The sequence below is a fragment of the Myotis brandtii genome, unplaced genomic scaffold, assembly GCF_000412655.1.
Source record: "Myotis brandtii unplaced genomic scaffold, ASM41265v1 scaffold29, whole genome shotgun sequence".
Taxonomy (NCBI): Eukaryota; Metazoa; Chordata; class Mammalia; order Chiroptera; family Vespertilionidae; genus Myotis; species Myotis brandtii.
In genome coordinates this window covers 1488460-1504801 of record NW_005361075.1, presented here as the reverse complement: position 1 = coordinate 1504801, position 16342 = coordinate 1488460, and the positions used below count along the sequence as shown (strand labels likewise).

Here is a 16342-nt window from a genome sequence, read left to right as displayed (position 1 = left end):
TGCTCCTGCATTGAGTGTCTGCCCCCTGGTGGTCAGTGCGCATCATAGCGACCGGTCATTTCACTGTAACAGTCGCTTAGGCTTTTATTATATAGATGTTTTAGTACCTAAATCTTTAATCCTGGAAATTCATTATGGAATATATATTTTTCTCTCCCCTAACTTCCTCCTAAATTGTTAGCCCAGCAATGTGTATTGGATTACTAGAGAAATATTTTTGAATTCAATAATACTTCAATTCAATACAAATTCTTCTACTATATAGTGTGACATTTTTATAAAAATGGATACAGCAGTGAATATGAACTCAAACCAAATTGGCCTAATTGGCTCTCTTGTTTCTTTAGTGTCCAAAAAAAATGTTATCATTCTCTCTTTTCTCCAGAGTATCGAGATCGAGATCGTTACGATTCAGACCGATACCGTGATGGGTATCGGGACAGTTATCGTGACGGCCCACGCCGGGATATGGATCGTTATGGTGGCCGGGATCGCTATGATGACAGAGGCAGCAGAGACTATGATAGAGGTCATTATAAAACACCATTAAGTTAAATTGCTTTTTTAAAGAACTTCTTGCTTCCCTCCAGTGTGATGATTACAATTTGGGGTATATTTATTTACAGGCTATGATTCCAGGGTAGGCAGTGGCAGAAGAGCATTTGGTAGTGGGTACCGAAGGGATGATGACTACAGAGGAGGCGGGGACCGCTATGAGGACAGATATGAGAGACGTGATGACCGGTCATGGAGTTCCAGAGATGATTACTCTCGGGATGATTATAGGCGTGATGATAGAGGTAATCATTTTCTTTTGCTTGCTTAATGGGGCAGACCACTGCACAAACTGATGGGAAAATTCTCAGTTATGTTCAAACCCCTTAAGTGGACACAATTTATATATTGTGAAGGATGCAGCAGAGTGTAATGGAAAGAGCACTGGATACAGATGACATAATGGAAATAAAGCAAAATATTTCTAACTTCCTTTAGTATATAGATAATTTGGGTTAAAATGTATTGAGTAAACTAAGTTGGAAAGGAAAAAAACAATCCTAGCCTTTTAACAACCTTTTATCAGCCCTGACTTGGTGCCAAGTGCTTTATATATATCATCACCTATAATCCCCCAGTTAAGGAAGGTAGACCTAGACAACTATCAAAACACAGTGGGGTGACAGAAGTCATCAGAGCCATATTGAAAGTCCAGCACAGTACAGTCTTTCCTCCTCCCTCAAAAACACAAAGCAAAAATAGCATTTCCAGTTTTTTCTACAAAATCTTTAATTCTTAAAAGCATTGCTGTTATCTGTTTTCATTCAAGGAATCTTACCTAATAATAGACAAACATGTAAATTGACCGTACCTTTGCTGCGCTAACCAATCAGGGGAGTATGCAAATTAACCCAACAAAGATGGCAGTTAATTTGCATACATAGGCTCCAAGCGGGGAGCGAAGTCTGACGGCCCCAGGACCGGCTCCAGCCGGAGCCCGGCCAGAGCGAAAGCCTGGGTCCCGGGTGCCAGAGGCAAACCGGTGCCAGCAGCCACGGGAAGGGAAGGCCTATTGCACGAATCTCTTCGTGCAACAGGCCTCTAGTGTATAAATCAGGGGTCCTCAAACTTTTTAAACGGGGCCAGTTCACTGTCCCTCAGACCGTTGGAGGGCCGGAGTATAGTTTTAAAAAAAAAAACTATGAACAAATTCCTATGCACACTACACATATCTTATTTTGAAGTAAAAAAAACAAAAACAGGAACAAATACAGTATTTGTATTTGCATGTGGCCCAAGGGCCGTAGTTTGAGGACCCCTGGTATAAATAATAGTTGACATTTATTGAGTGTTTTCACCAATGAGTTGAGTTCTCATACAAGTATTATCTAACTAGAGGCCCGGTGCATGAACATTCATGCACTGGAGGGGGGGGGGCCCTCACCCCGGCAGGAGGGAACCCGGCGATCTGGGGAAGGCAACACCTCTGTTGCTGCCACTGCTGGCAGCACAAGCCTTGTTGGTCCTGGTTACCTGAGCTTCGGGCCGCCCTGGGCGGCCAGGCAGCTGCCATCTGAGGCTTACCTGCGCCTTGGGCTGGCCCTGGGGGACTCCGGGTGGCGCCATCTTTGAGGGCGGGGCAGCAATTAGCATATTCCCTCTTTATTGGCTGTGGGCACTGCCATCTTTGTGATGATGTGAGGGTCAATTAGCATATTCCCTCTTTATTAGATAAGATTACAAGAATTTGTGTCTGCAGTTATCATCACTTTACTTGTGAGAAAAGTGGAGGCTCAGATGTGGGCCTCAGGTCCTCTTTGGCTCCTGACCTGTTCCTTTCATGCCATACCTTCCCTCCCCCAATAGCTGTTCACCTGATTTCTTTCTTTCTTTCTTTCTTTCTTTCTTTCTTTCTTTCTTTCTTTCGTTCTTTCGTTCCTTCCTTTCCTTCCTTTCTTTCTTTCTTTCTTTTTTTTCTTTCTGGTGGCCTTATCCCTTTTCTAACAGATTTCCCTGACTCACTTCATTCTTCACTCTGGCCCAAATTGTCTTTCTGGAACAGTATCTAATTAGGTTATTCTCCTTCTTTTGAAAACCTTCCTAGTCTTGGGCCCTGGCTGGGTACCTCAGTTAGTTAGAGTGCCACCCTGATATGCCAGTGTTGGGGGTTCGATCCCTGGTCAGGGCACATATAAGAATCAACCAGTGAATGCATAAATAAGTGGAACAACAAATCGATCTTTCTATCACCCCTTCCTCTATAAAATTAATTTTTAAAATATTTAAAAATTTCTTACTCTCCATAGTCTGAAAGATCTCTTTGTCTGTATTTCTAACATAAAGGCCCTTCACTGTTCTGCCTCCAGGTTATCTCCTCAATGTTGTGTCTCATCCCTTTTACATCTGCCCTATTAGGTGTGCAGTTCTCAAGACTCAGGCGTTAGCATTTTAAAGCTGTCCCAGTCTTACAACTTTCATATGAATAAGTCTGTTTTGTAGAACTTAGCATATTCTTTTTTGAATGTTAGAGGACATTTATTCAAGTTGGGGACAGTGAAATAAGAAAGGACTGGGGAGTCCTAGCTGGTTTGTCTCAGTGGGGTAGAGCATCTGCCTGTTTACCTAAAGGTCCCGAGTTCGATTCCAGTCAAGGGCACATGCCCAGGTTGCAGAATCAATCCCCAGGAGGGGCCGTGCAGGAGACAGCCAATCAATGATTCTCTCTCAACATTGATGTTTCTATCTCTCTCCCTTCCTCTCTGAAATCGATAAAAATATTTTTTTAAAAAAATTAAAAAGGGGGTTGGGGAAGTGAGCCTAGGCTGAGCTGCTTTGGCTCACTAAGAGGGGTCCTTGGGGACAGATTCGGGGTTTGCCCAGGATGAGCTGCACTGCTCATTGCTCCCTGGTTGCAAGCCTCAAGGGTCCTTTAGAGTTTTGGAGATGCACACCTGTGGGAGAAGAAGAGGGGAGGGAGAAAGGCACGGGCTTGCTCCTGGGAGGGAGAATACACATAGGCTTTCTTCTGTATCTTTGTGTGTCTGAAATATGTAGGATAAACACTGAAGTTGAGAAACATGGCTTCCTTGAAACACTCGACCTTGAGAAATGCTGGTGACTTGAGTCAGACTCCTGTAGAGCGTATTCAGAAGCTCAGTGTTGCAGGCTCTGCCCTGTGAGTCACTGTCAAATGTATATTATGCACAGGGCAAGAGTATAAGACTGGATAGAGTCTACCCTGCATATTGTTACAAGCTCTTAACCTACTGAAGTAATCCATCTTCCACGGACCACTGGTGGGTGGTGAGGTCCGCAAGTTTGGCGACCGCTGGTTTAAGGAAACCTTTGGACCAGCGGTTGTCAACCAGTGGTCCATGAGGTCTGAAAGGTTGGCGACCGCTGTTCCAGACCACATTTTTGAACAAGATACTTTCATGTTATAGTCTATTGTGGTTGAAAATTTCTTCCCAGGTAATAATAATCATGATAAAGGATTGTTTTTATCATGTAAATTTTTACCATTTTTAATCTTTCCCTTAGTCTGGTACTACATCATGGATGTGGTAATGGAAAGATTGATTGGACTTGGTTATTCAAACCACCCATTTTCTAATCTCCCTCCTTACCTTCTCTGCTGAATTGGCTAGGCCACTAATCTGAGTCCCATGTAAAAGCTATGTCTGGGAATCTGGCTTCCAGCCATCAGCTTCTAATTTTGAAAACCTATTACTTAAGAGTTTTATTTGATGTAGGTCCCCCCCAAAGACCCAAACTGAATCTAAAGCCTCGGAGCACTCCTAAGGAAGATGATTCCTCTGCTAGCACCTCCCAGTCCAGTCGAGCAGCCTCCATCTTTGGAGGGGCAAAACCTGTTGACACAGCTGCTAGAGAACGAGAAGTAGAGGAGCGGCTACAGAAGGAACAGGAGAAATTGCAGCGTCAGCTGGATGAGCCAAAACTAGAACGGCGGCCTCGAGAGAGGTGAGGTTATCGCCAATATGAATTTCCCATCTCTGAATCCAGTGGTTCTTCGTGGGGACATTACATCCCCAGGGTACTTGGGAAATCTGTATGGATGCTATTGGTTGTCATTATCGGCATTTAGTGTACATGGTCTGGGGCTGCCAGGTGGTCTGCAGTACATGGACGGTTTAACCCAGTTAAGAGTCATTGCCTATCCTTCACACTTTTCAAAAGGCCTACTCAGTTTAACCTGCAACAGATATAAATTGGTGGTACTTTAATACAGAAATCAGCAAATTATGATCTGGGCCTTTGTTTATAAGTGAAGTTTATCTGGGCCTTTAAGAAAAATTTGCAAGCCCTGCTTTAGTATATAAAGTAAAACCCCACCATGGTGAGTGGGCGGATTTACCTCATCAATTTACTAGGGATAAAGTAGAGAGAAGATGTTTTACTATTTTTCATTTTTTTACTTGTATGTATGTTGGTTACTTAAGATACTAAAGGAGTCATCACAGGTGGCATTGGCTCTAATAGGTTAGAAACCTATAACAATGTTCTGGACAACTAGGCCTAGTTTTAAATGACTTGCAGAATTATATTTTCAGTAAGGGAGGGCAGTGTTGTAGATTATGTAGGAGAATGTTCTTAACCCTAGCCCAGTGGTCGGCAAACTGCGGTTCAAGAGCCACATGCGGCCTTTGGCCCCTTGAGTGTGGCCATGAAGTTTCAATCGCACTGTACGTGGTATTTTGTGGAAGAGCCACACTCAAGGGGCCGCAGTTTGCCAACCACTGCCCTAGCCAATGCAAAAAGTGGTCATTCTTGGGAGGTCAGCATGAGTTCAAGGTGGCCTTCACTGAACAAATAACATGTGTATTTTGTTAAATCTTGTATACAGACACCCAAGCTGGCGAAGTGAAGAAACTCAGGAACGGGAACGGTCAAGGACAGGAAGTGAGTCATCACAGACTGGGACCTCAGCCACATCTGGCAGAAGTAAGTCAGACCAGGGTGGGTATCATATTATTGCCATTTTCCATAACCTATTCATAACCAAATTATGCAGAGACTTTGGGGTGTTAATTTCAATCCTGGACTCTCTATTTGGATTAGTTCAGATTGGTATTAGTTTTACATCTCCTGCTCTGAAAAATCTGAGAAATGGGCACCAAGGGGAGACTTAGATGATCTGTTTAATAATTTTCCACTAAAGAGTACACTTAACTATTATACTTGTCCCTTCATTTTAGGTATTGACATCTGAGTTTTGTTTATTCAGAGCAATCAATGTTTCAAGTGATGATATTCTGGTCTTGATTCTTTCTTCCTCTCTTGAATTTACTGCGTGGTCATAAGCATGTTTAGTGCTTTGGAAACGGAATGGTTCAATTATATATAACACCTCCCTTCCCTTAGTGCAGTGGTTCTCAACCTTCCTAATGCCACGACCCTTTAATACAGTTCCTCATGTTGTGGTAACCCCCAATTTCATTGTTACAAATTGAATATAATTAAGGCATAGTGATTAATCACAAAAACAATATGTAATTATATATGTGTTTTCCGATGGTCTTAGGCGACCCCTGTGAAAGGGTCGTTCGACCCCCAAAGGGGTCTCGACCCATAGGTTGAGAACCACTGCCTTAGTGTGAGCCAGTGTTTGGGGGCGGGGTTTTGTTTGTTAGTTTTTGTTTTTGTTTTAAGGCTTCTTCTCTCACCTCTAAATTGATTTGTACTTGAGCATTTCAAAACATGGCTCAAGGCTGGGGTAATTTGGAAATAGTTGTCCACATGCTGTAGAAGTTTCCTGGAAATTATTCATGCTGGAGTAGACTCTTAGTAACAGGATATAATGCCTCTTTGTACCCAGGTAGGAGTATGCTAGTTGGGTTGATTTATAGCCCTACTTCTGAAGAGCTTGCACTTAAAGTGTAAAAAGAATCTGACAAAATAAGCTCCTAGTTTTGAGGAGACATTTGGTGCTTTAAAAAAAATTCATAAGCCCGGCCAGTGTGGCTCAGTGGTTGAGCATTAACCTATGAACCAGGGGGTCACCGGTTCAATTCCCAGTCAGGTCACATGCCCAGTTGCGAGCTCGATCTCTAGTAGGGGAAGCCAATCAATGATTCTCGTCGTTTACGTTTTCTATCTCTCCCTTCCTCTTTGAAATCAATAAAAATGTATTTAAAAAATAAATTATATGGGTGTGTTCTGATTTTCATAAATGTATAAATCTGGTTGTATCGTGTTTACTTATATATTTCTGTATGTTGAGCCTGTAATTTGATCAGTGGTTTCTGGGGTTTGTGGATTTAACATAGGTCCCCTTTTTTAATTGTTTCAAGTATTGCATTTCTTTTTTTTTACCCCCCCACACACACTCCCACCCCTGAGGGCAAGCCCCCACCGCCCGTGTCTGTGTCCATTGGTCATGCTAATATGCATGTATACAAGTCCTTTGGTTGACCTCTAATCTCTCCCCCTCCCCTTGCCTTTTCCCTGAGGTTCAGTGCCACCTTGTCTCTGCATCCATTTTTGTTCATCATTTATGTTGATCATTATATCCCACATATGAGATTTTTTTTAAAATTGATTTCAGAAAGGGGGGGGCGGAGATAACATCAATGATGAGAGAGAATCATTGATCAGCTGCCTTCTGTATGTCCCACACTGGGGATCAAGCCCACAACCCAGACATGTGCCCTTGACCGGAATCGAACCCAGGACCCTTCAGTCCACAGGTTGACCCTTTATCCACTGAGCCAAACTAGCTAGGGCCATAGGTCCCCTTTACACACACACACACACATCATTCTCCAAGTACAACCATTTTAACAATGAGATTAGAAAAGCTATCATCCTAAAACAAAGACTGCTTGCTCATTTCTAGGAAAGGTCAGGGGCTATCCTTGGAGAGTCATTTTTCCAATTTCTCTTGAATCAGTGAAACATTTTCTCATATTTTGGGAGCCAAGTTAGAGACTGTATTTAAGAAAAACGATAGCAGTAAATATGGGCGTAGAACATTTCCCACTCTGTTGAGATCCTAATAGATGGTTGTACAATAAGCCTATTTTTGATAATTTGACCCTCCCCCACTCTGACTTCACAGATGCACGAAGGAGAGAGAGTGAGAAGTCTCTAGAAAATGAAACATTCAATAAGGAGGAAGACTGTCACTCTCCAACTTCTAAGCCTCCCAAACCTGAACAGCCTCTAAAGGTAATGCCAGCCCCTCCACCAAAGGAGAATGCTTGGGTGAAGCGAAGTTCTAACCCTCCTGCTCGATCTCAGAGCTCAGACACAGAGCAGCAATCCCCTACAAGGTGAGTCAGCTTGGAAACAGCAGTTGGTTAGCTGTAGAATCTTTTTTTTTTTTTTTCTGTCCTCACTGGAGGATATATTTTTTCCATTGATTATTTTTTCTTTTTCTTTTTCTTTTTTTTTAGGAGAGAGGAGGGAATGGAGGAGGGGGGAGAGAGAGAAACACTGATGTGGGAGAAACACATGGGTTGCCTCCTGCACAGCAGGCCCTGACGTGGCCCAGGGATCGAGCCAAAGTATGTGCCCTTTGGTCTGCGGACTGACGCTCTAACCACTGAGCAAGACCAACCAGGGCAGCTGTAGACTCAAATGTTGTGATGTCATGATAGAAAGTGCTCTGAGGGGGGCTGGCCTTAGATAGCACCTAACCCTGTCTACTTTATTAGTTCAGATTCAGTGGTATAATGGAGCTGGCTCCTGAGCACCAATGGTTCCATTTTCTAGAGTTTTTATAGCTAGTTGACATTCCTTTGGTGCCTGAAAATCTGCAAATACTAGACTCAGAACCCATAACAGCCACATGTTGGCAATGGGAGGATCACTTCCATAAGTCTTAGGATCCTCATTTGTAAAATAGAGAATAATATTAGCCTTGCGTGATTGTGATGATTCTAAAGGACATGGCACTTAGTGTTCAGATAATGCTTTTGTTGTTGCTGTATTTTCACGTGTCACAGCGTTATGTACTTTTGGTTCTCTATGAGCTTGGAGAGTGATAAGTTTCTTCTCTTCTTTAAGACAACTGATGATGTGATCACACGTTTTTCTTCTAGCGGTGGGGGGAAAGTGGTTCCAGCTCAGCCGTCTGAGGAAGGACCAGCCAGGAAAGGTAAGATCAAAAGGAGAATAGGTTTTGTTCAGCTAGAGGCCTAAATTAAAAGGCCTATAAAGTCATGAAATACTGAACTTCAGTGTATTTTGCACCAGGTTTTGTGTTAAGGTTCTTAGATTGTCTGCCTTTTCTTGCCATTAGAGGGCAGGAGTGGTCTCTAGAGAAAGCATGGAACCCTGCCCTTTCCTGGTAGAACAGGGGGCGGGGGAATCGGAAGGAAAATACCATGCTCAGTACAGATTAGAAATGTCACCATCTGCAAGGCCAAGGTCACTCACAACACAGCATCATAGCCCTTATTGCCAGTTGGCTTTTCGTGATGGCGTAATCCTACAGTGGAACTTTTTAGTGGATCTTGATGTGGGGGGAGGGGTGTGTGTTATATATAGAGAGTACGTGGGAAGAAGGGCTTAGGAAGGAAGTCTGGGTTGGGGTGAGGTTTAATTTCCCTGGGTACATAATGAGCACATTTTTCTCCAATCCTTAGGAAACCTAGGGGAGGGAGGGTCATTATTTACTTGCCTTCCATTTATTTTTGCATTTCCACTCAAGCAGATGAAAATAAAGTGGATGGGGTGAGTGTCCCAAAAGGCCAAAGTGGGAACTCCAGCCGTGGTCCAGGAGATGGAGGGAACAAAGACCACTGGAAGGAGTCAGAGAGGTAAGTGTGTTCTCTTTCCTGTCGTTTGTAACTATTGTCTGAGGCTTAGGCACCCCTGTCTTTGTAATTAAGAAGTTCTTGGTTCTCCAAGCATTGCCAGATCTCACACTGTGAACAAACTAAAATCAATCACTATAAACAGTTACAGTTCTGAGAATCTAGAAATAACACAAAGTGTCCAGGTATCAAGACCTGTTGACTGGAGGTGCCTGTTGAGTGCTTCAGAACTGCTTACGGGTTTGGGGAGAGTCCTCTCCTAAGGATGTGGCCTTACACTCATCTCTGCAGGAAAGATGGCAAAAAGGATCAAGACTCCCGATCTGCACCTGAGCCAAAGAAACCTGAAGAAAGTCCAGCCTCCGTAAGTGTCAACGGCTTGCCCAACACTCTACTTCCCTTAGCTTTTCTTGTTGAACCCCTTACATTTAGGGCTATAAACAGTGGTTGGAAATAAGGCACTGCTGTTCATTTGACATAATGAAAGTTTAGCATTTTTCTCTGTTCTACCTTTCACTACTCTCATCCCTTTTTTAAGATGAAGGGTCATGTGTTACTTGGGTAAGAACATGTGTGCATGCCTTTGACAGCTCTCCCTGGCTGTGGAAACGCTTCAGTAAAAGCTAATGAGCAAGCAGGTGGTTGCGGACTGGACTAAAGTATCAGAATCCAGTTTCTTGGAATTGTTTTTAAATATTTTTTTAATGATTTCAGAGAGCATGGGAGAGAGATTCAGAAACATCAATAGTGGGAGAGAATCATTGATTGGCTGCCTCCTGAATATCTGCAACCTGGGCATGTACCCTGTTCAGGAATCAAACCTCGACCTTTTGGTTCATAGGTTGACTCTCAACCAATGAGCCACACCGGCTGGGCTGTTGCTTGGATTTTGATGTGAGAATTTAAGGCCTTGGTCACTTTATCACTCTTCTCTGTTACAGAAGTTCAGTTCTGCAAGCAAGTATGCTGCTCTCTCTGTGGATGGTGAAGATGAAAACGAGGGAGAAGATTACACCGACTAGACCTCTACATCCTGTTTTCTCCAAGTCTCTCTCTACCCTGGAACATTCGAGAGCAAACCAAACCTCTAGCCAGACAAGACAAAATAAAACTCACATCTCCTGGAGACTTCTTAACTTTTTTTAAAAAAGTGAAATGAAATGAAATTTTCTTGCATGCTGCTGCAGCCTTTAAAGTATTGAACTAACTGGAGAATCGTCAGTATAGCCAGAAAGACAGACATATTTTAATGGGAAAGTTGTGCACTTTTATGACACATGCAGTCGCCCGTGTGATTAGTGCCTAGGGGGCCTCCATTTAGGAAAATGGCAGTGACAGGGATGCAATGTCTGGAATCTGGTTGGGCAGTAGGGCAGGTATGAGGAAGAGGATGAGATTTGTACCTTTAATTCTTACTATCCTAATGTGGCATTTATGAATTCTCAAATATCTGAATAAATTCCCTATCCTTGGAAAGGTAGGTTTAGTCTCTGAAGTTTTAGTCTCCAGGAGGCTGCCAGCCCCTCCTCTTATTTAATTCTGAGTTACTGGGGCCAGCCTAGGGGGAATGCCTTCATTTTTACCCCCCAGGGGGGTAGCTGGGAGTGAGTCTACAGGCCTCTAAAGAATAGGACTGCTTGGTGACCAAAATAAGTGGGGAAATCGTGGTTTGAAAAGAAGCTTTGGGGAGGTGATGAATTATTTTGAACCAGAAATAGGGGAAAATGATGTGACCTCCAATAAACACATGAATGGTTACTTCCTGGAGCAGGAAGCACTTAGGGGTGTGGGAATTCCCAAGTTTCTTATGTGTCCTGGTTTTTCCCTTTCTTAAACACTATCCTTTCTCAACGTTCAAATACCCACATTCTGTTGAAATCTTGAAGCTTTTAAATTTAGACTGTTGTCTTGTGTTCCTCATGCTACTCTTTCCTGTTACCTCCCAAAAAGCAGCTTCTGTTGAAGCCACAGACCTAGTGCCCCCAGGCATCTGGATCCGCCCCTGGGAGCTGTCAAATGAGGAATCACTGCTCTTCTCAAGTAAATCCTGGCTCCTTTGCCTTTGACTCTCCTGTTCAGTCCTGACCCCTTTTACACCTCAGAAAACTAGAATGGTCTTAGGTGGTAAGGGCGGTGGACAAATAGGGACAGTTAAACTGGGAGCCTTTCTTATGACCTTGATTGGGGTTTTTGTTTGGAGGCTTTTAATTTTGCGGGTTTGGGGGGGTTGGGTTTTTCCTACAAGTTTCCTTTTCTCCACTGAAATCCCACACCAGTGTTTGGATTTATAATGTGGCCTAGATCAGTGTGTGGTTTTGTTTTGTTTTTAGCTTCCCTTGAAAATAAATGATAATGGAGAGAACTCTTTAACAAGGTCCTGGTTTCTCTTGCAACACAGTAGCTTAACTTGCCTGCTTTTATGTGTACCTTTGTACTGTCAGCTCAGTAGGTGGAATCCTTATGGGCAATATTGGTACCTACAGAGAAATGAGACCTTGGTCTCTTGTTTGCAAGCCCTTCTCCCATCAGTCCTAGGTTAGAGCCTGTCCAGCTATGCAGGGGTGTTGGTTTACGAGTGCTGCAGCAGGGGGTATAATGAATCATTTACCCGGTGGACATAAAAAACATACTAGTTAAGTAACTAACTGGCTTGGATGGCCAGGAAATGGCTTTTAGTGAGACCCGAGGTTGAAAGGGTTTTTTTAACCATTTGCTGTAGATGATGAAAAGGTAGGGTTTGCCCTCTTCAAGTCTACTCCTTCCAAATAGTTGTGTCCAAAAAAGCGGTTCTTTCCCACTCCCCTACCATGTCCCCCATTAAAACAAACAGGGATTTATGTCCTACTCGATACATGTAAAATTTGTACAAAAATATCTTCTATGAAAATGATTTGTAATCTGTAGACTTACTACCTGGGAGATGTCTTGAGATGTGAATCCCATCCTTTGGGTTATGGGGGTTTTTTGTTTTCTCCAAATAAATCTGATCTTTAAAGTTCATTTTAAATGCTGAAATTCTTTAACGATACACTCCATGCTCCCAAGTCCTTTTTGTGGACTCCCCACGGACAGTCTGCTACTCTGCCTTCCCATCTCTGAGTACCATTTTGTGCAAGTACAGAGGGTAGGGTTTACAAGGGGAATTTATCTGGTCATTGAGGCCCAAGAACTAGAAATTCACATCAACTCCCCTCCAGCATTTTTGCCTGGTGTTAACTTTTAATATCATTTGAGCATATCTGCATTCCGTTTCCTATGCTGTTTGTTTACTAAGATGAAGTGTGAGCTCTGGGGATAAAGCCTCATGTCCTTGAGGCGATGCCTCCATAAACCTCGCCCTTCAGCTATTGAGGCTATTGAAAGATTCGGCCTCTTTTCCTGGGTTGAACTGCACAGGCAGAATGGAGTCTAGGTTACCACTTTTTTAAGATTTATTAGTTGATTATTAGAGAGAAACATTGATATGAGAGTGAAACATTGGCTGCCTCCTGCACACCCCAAACTAGGAATCAAGCCTGAAACCCGGGCATGTGTCCTGCCCTGGAATTGAACCAGTGACCTGGTGCATGGGACCAAAGCTGAACCAACTGAGCCACACTGGCCAGGGCTAGGTTACCATTTTTAATCATCGCTCAGACTTTGTGGGAATTTTCCAAACAGAGGGACAAGCTGTTCATTGTTGCAAGGGCAGGAAAGAGGTTAGGAGAGTGGCAGAGAATCCTTAAGGTCACAAGTGGGTGGAGCACAGAAAGCCCAGGAAACCTCAATCAGTTCTGGGGACTAGGAGCCAAGAGGAAAGGGTTGGGGGAAGTGAAGGGAGTCGGGAGCGTAGTTACACAGTGGCTTTCCCCTGGGCCGACCAGCAGCTGGTGTTCTGGTTTCTTGCTGGTACATTGATCTCTTCAAAGTTGAGGGATAAGAAAGAGGCTCACTGTACAGCCTATCCATGTGGGTGTCGGTAGGAAGGGAAAAGGCCCTGCCCAGGCTGTCTGGAACCTACATGGCCGTGCTTGCTTAAGTGCTGCTTCGGCACCACAGTCCGTCACGCTCTCCAAGCCTTCATTTGAGCCACTCCCCTTGCTGCAATACTGAGGTTTGGGAGAATGGCGGTGGGGAGTGGGGCATAAAAGTGGGAAAGGCTAACATGAAGAAGGTTCAAGTTGGTTGAGCAAAGGGCAGGGAGGAAGGAACCCCCTCTCCTACGTCCCAAAGGGTAAAGTCTGGGGAAAGGTAGGCACTGGTACGCCCCCATCCGCTCAGAGCCCTACAGCAGAAATGCATCTCAGGCCTGGCCAGCCTTTGCTGCAAATCTTAAGCAACCAGAAGGGTGTAGGCATGACATCCTACTTTACAAGGACCGATTTTAGGCTGGTTGGGTCCCATGTGTATAACGGACCATGTAGCCCACTTTCTCCTAAACAGAATCAAGCACTAGGCTCCGGATCCCAAGGCAGTGAGGGTCCCAGTCAGTGCTGCGGGCATTACCTCAAGTGCTAAATGAGCTCACAGCATCTGGTTTCGCAGGAAGTGGGAGAGCTACACATCTGCTCCTGGGAAGCATTATTTCTCAAATAAAACTTGTTTCTCAGCAACCATAGCAGCCCCTAGGGCCACAAGTGAAGGGGGGACTCGCCTTCCCTCACCCTCCCACCTCACCAGAAAGAAGGGGTTTGGAAGAGGCAAGCTGTGCTGCTCCCCGCCCAACTGCAGCAACCTCGGGTTGGACAATACAAGCTCTGTCCTCAGCCAGGAGATCCGCCTCTGGGTCAGCTCTGCTCTTCCCCCCACTCTTCCTGGTTCCCAGCGCCCAGCCCTCCACAAGTTCCCCTGACCAAGAGCTCTTCCAACCCTCAATGCCCTCCTCCTATAGTCCCCACCCCAAGGATCTCAACACACTGGGCCACAGGCATGGGATCACCCCAGACCATGGAAGAGGAGGTTCAGCCTTCGGTGCCAAGATGGGCTGCCCTCTGCATAATCAAGGTAAGAAAACCTGCATGGAGGGAGGGTGAGAAGGTGTTCCTAAAATTGTTTCACCTTTTCTAACATCATCCTGGCTTTCTCCTCCCTTTCCCCTTTCTTCAGCTCTTGGTCTGCCTGGCTGGCCCTATGTGCCACCCATTTGTATTTCATTCCCACCAAGCTACCTCCTGTATAATTTTTCACTCTCAGCCTCTCATCAGCTTCCTTTCTGCAGCCTCCTTCCCCCACACTGAGAGCAGGCATCAAGTCGGAGCGGGTAGTTCAGCTACCCATCTTACGATCCTCTCCCAATTCCTGGGAACCTCAAAAGCGGTTTCTCTTGAAGGGCAGCAACACCCGCTTGAGTGGAAGGCTCTAGTCCACCCACAGCTCTGAGATTCAACCAAGTGCCTCTTGGCTGAGTCCCAATCTCTCCTTAGGTACCTTTAGAGAGTAGAACCTATCCCCTTAGGGCCAACCAAAGACTCTAATGAACCCTGGGAAAGGCAAGATGTAAAAGAACTAGCATTTGCTCCGAAGAATTGAACCAATTTTCATATCGCATATATCTCAATTACATAATCAAATCTTGCCAAAATACAGAGTGACCTTCAGCCCTACCCCCTCCAGTAGCCTCTGATCCCTGTTGCTCTCCTAACCCCTGTCTGTCCTCCCAACCTCTTCCCTCCCCAGCTCCATTCCAGTCCCCCAGCCCCTCCCTCCAGACCCCAGTGACTGCTCTAACCTTTGGACTGCCTGTTGGACACCAACTCAGCCAAGAGCAGGAAGATCATGGCTCCCTAGTCCCAGCAACATCCACCCCTCCCAAATGCCAGTCTCTGGGGGACCCACACTGTCACCATGTGCTGCTTCACAGCCTCTTCCCTGCCGCCAGATTGGACAGATTGGAATCAGGTGCTCCACCCCCGGTAATCAGAACCAGACTTCCCAGCTCTTGCCAAAGGCAGGCTGAGCATTAAAAGGATGGAGGGCCTTAGAGTTGATGGTACTGGCTGCTTTGAGCAGACATTGGGTATTGAGCCCTGGGCCCTGGCTCCTCAGAAGCCACCTCCCCCTGGACGCTGCCCCCGCCTCCCCCCTCCCCCTGCAGTTTTCATCACGGAAAATTCAGTAGGGAGGGAAGGGAGAAAGGTTCAGCAAGTGCTCACAGCTAAAGAACATTGGGGAATTGGGAATGGATACAGATTCAGAGCTTCTAGAAAGACACCCCTTTCCTTTACCGTCCCCTCCAGGGTGGCACAGCTCAAACCTGCCCCACCGCCCCGTAAGTCAATTACAAGAAGTTACTACCCAGTGGCAGATCCAGACACTGCAAAAGAAGGGAATGCTATTAAACCACAGAATGAACTTCCACATCCACTGGAAGCCTGGGACTTGAGTTAAATGTGAGGAAGACTTAATAAAAGTCTCCTAGGGAGTGGGAGTGACTGTCCAGCTCCAAAGCAGGGCAGTGGATGGGCTGCCTGGAGTTGCTTAGCAATGGTGGTGTGTGTGTGGAGGTGGTGGGGTGGGGGGTGGTATTGAACTTGGCGTGGAGGTCCTCGGCTGTAAGTCCTTTGGGGAGAACAGGTGACACCTGAGAAGTCTCGTGTGCGGCAGAGGGCCAGGGAAGGGTGTCCAGAGTCTTGGAACACAGGTGACCCAAGTATCTGCATCTGAAGCTAGTGCCCCCGTGGTTAGGTGGCGCCAGCCCCACCAGGCCACGCGCGCGGGTGGGTCCAGACTTCGGGGTCAGGCCCAACCCCAAGTACACTCCTGTGGAGGGGCCGACCTGAGAGGCCGAGGCAGTTCTCCGTCCTGTCTCTAGTACCTTCTGGGCCTACGCCCACCTTTTCTTCTGCGTCTGTCTGGCTCGTGTGGGTTCTTTGGCCTGTGTCCTCCGTGTCCACCTTCCCCCAAATCTCTCAGGCTCTTCCCATCTCCTAGCGCCTCTGCGCTCCTCCTTCCTCCCAGCTCTTTGTGAGCGGGGTTCGCAGAAGGTGGGGAGAGAAGGGAGAGAGGAGGACGAGGGGCGGGAGCGGGCGGAAGGTGGGGATTGGAGCGGGGCAGGAGGGAGGGGAGAAGCGCGGGAGGGAGGAGAGGGC

At 45.6% G+C, this 16342-nt stretch overlaps 1 protein-coding gene across 4 annotated transcripts in view; it reads left to right on the top strand.

Annotated features, from left to right (window-relative positions):
- Positions 1 to 12275, top strand: part of EIF4B (eukaryotic translation initiation factor 4B) — a 31889-nt gene extending 19614 nt beyond the window's left edge. The window contains exons 7-15 of one of the 4 annotated variants that reach the window (XM_005869204.2): positions 386 to 529; positions 627 to 800; positions 4248 to 4476; positions 5360 to 5457; positions 7574 to 7787; positions 8559 to 8614; positions 9173 to 9278; positions 9567 to 9639; positions 10217 to 12275. In XM_005869204.2, the coding sequence (XP_005869266.1) occupies positions 386 to 529; positions 627 to 800; positions 4248 to 4476; positions 5360 to 5457; positions 7574 to 7787; positions 8559 to 8614; positions 9173 to 9278; positions 9567 to 9639; positions 10217 to 10297 (1175 nt within the window). In that variant the 3' untranslated portion in view covers positions 10298 to 12275. Of the gene's footprint in view, positions 1 to 385; positions 530 to 626; positions 801 to 4247; positions 4477 to 5359; positions 5473 to 7573; positions 7788 to 8558; positions 8615 to 9169; positions 9279 to 9566; positions 9640 to 10216 lie in introns of all 4 variants that reach the window. The other 3 variants (XM_014542091.1, XM_014542090.1, XM_014542089.1) reach the window with 3 other exon arrangements.
- Positions 12276 to 16342: the final 4067 nt, after the last annotated feature.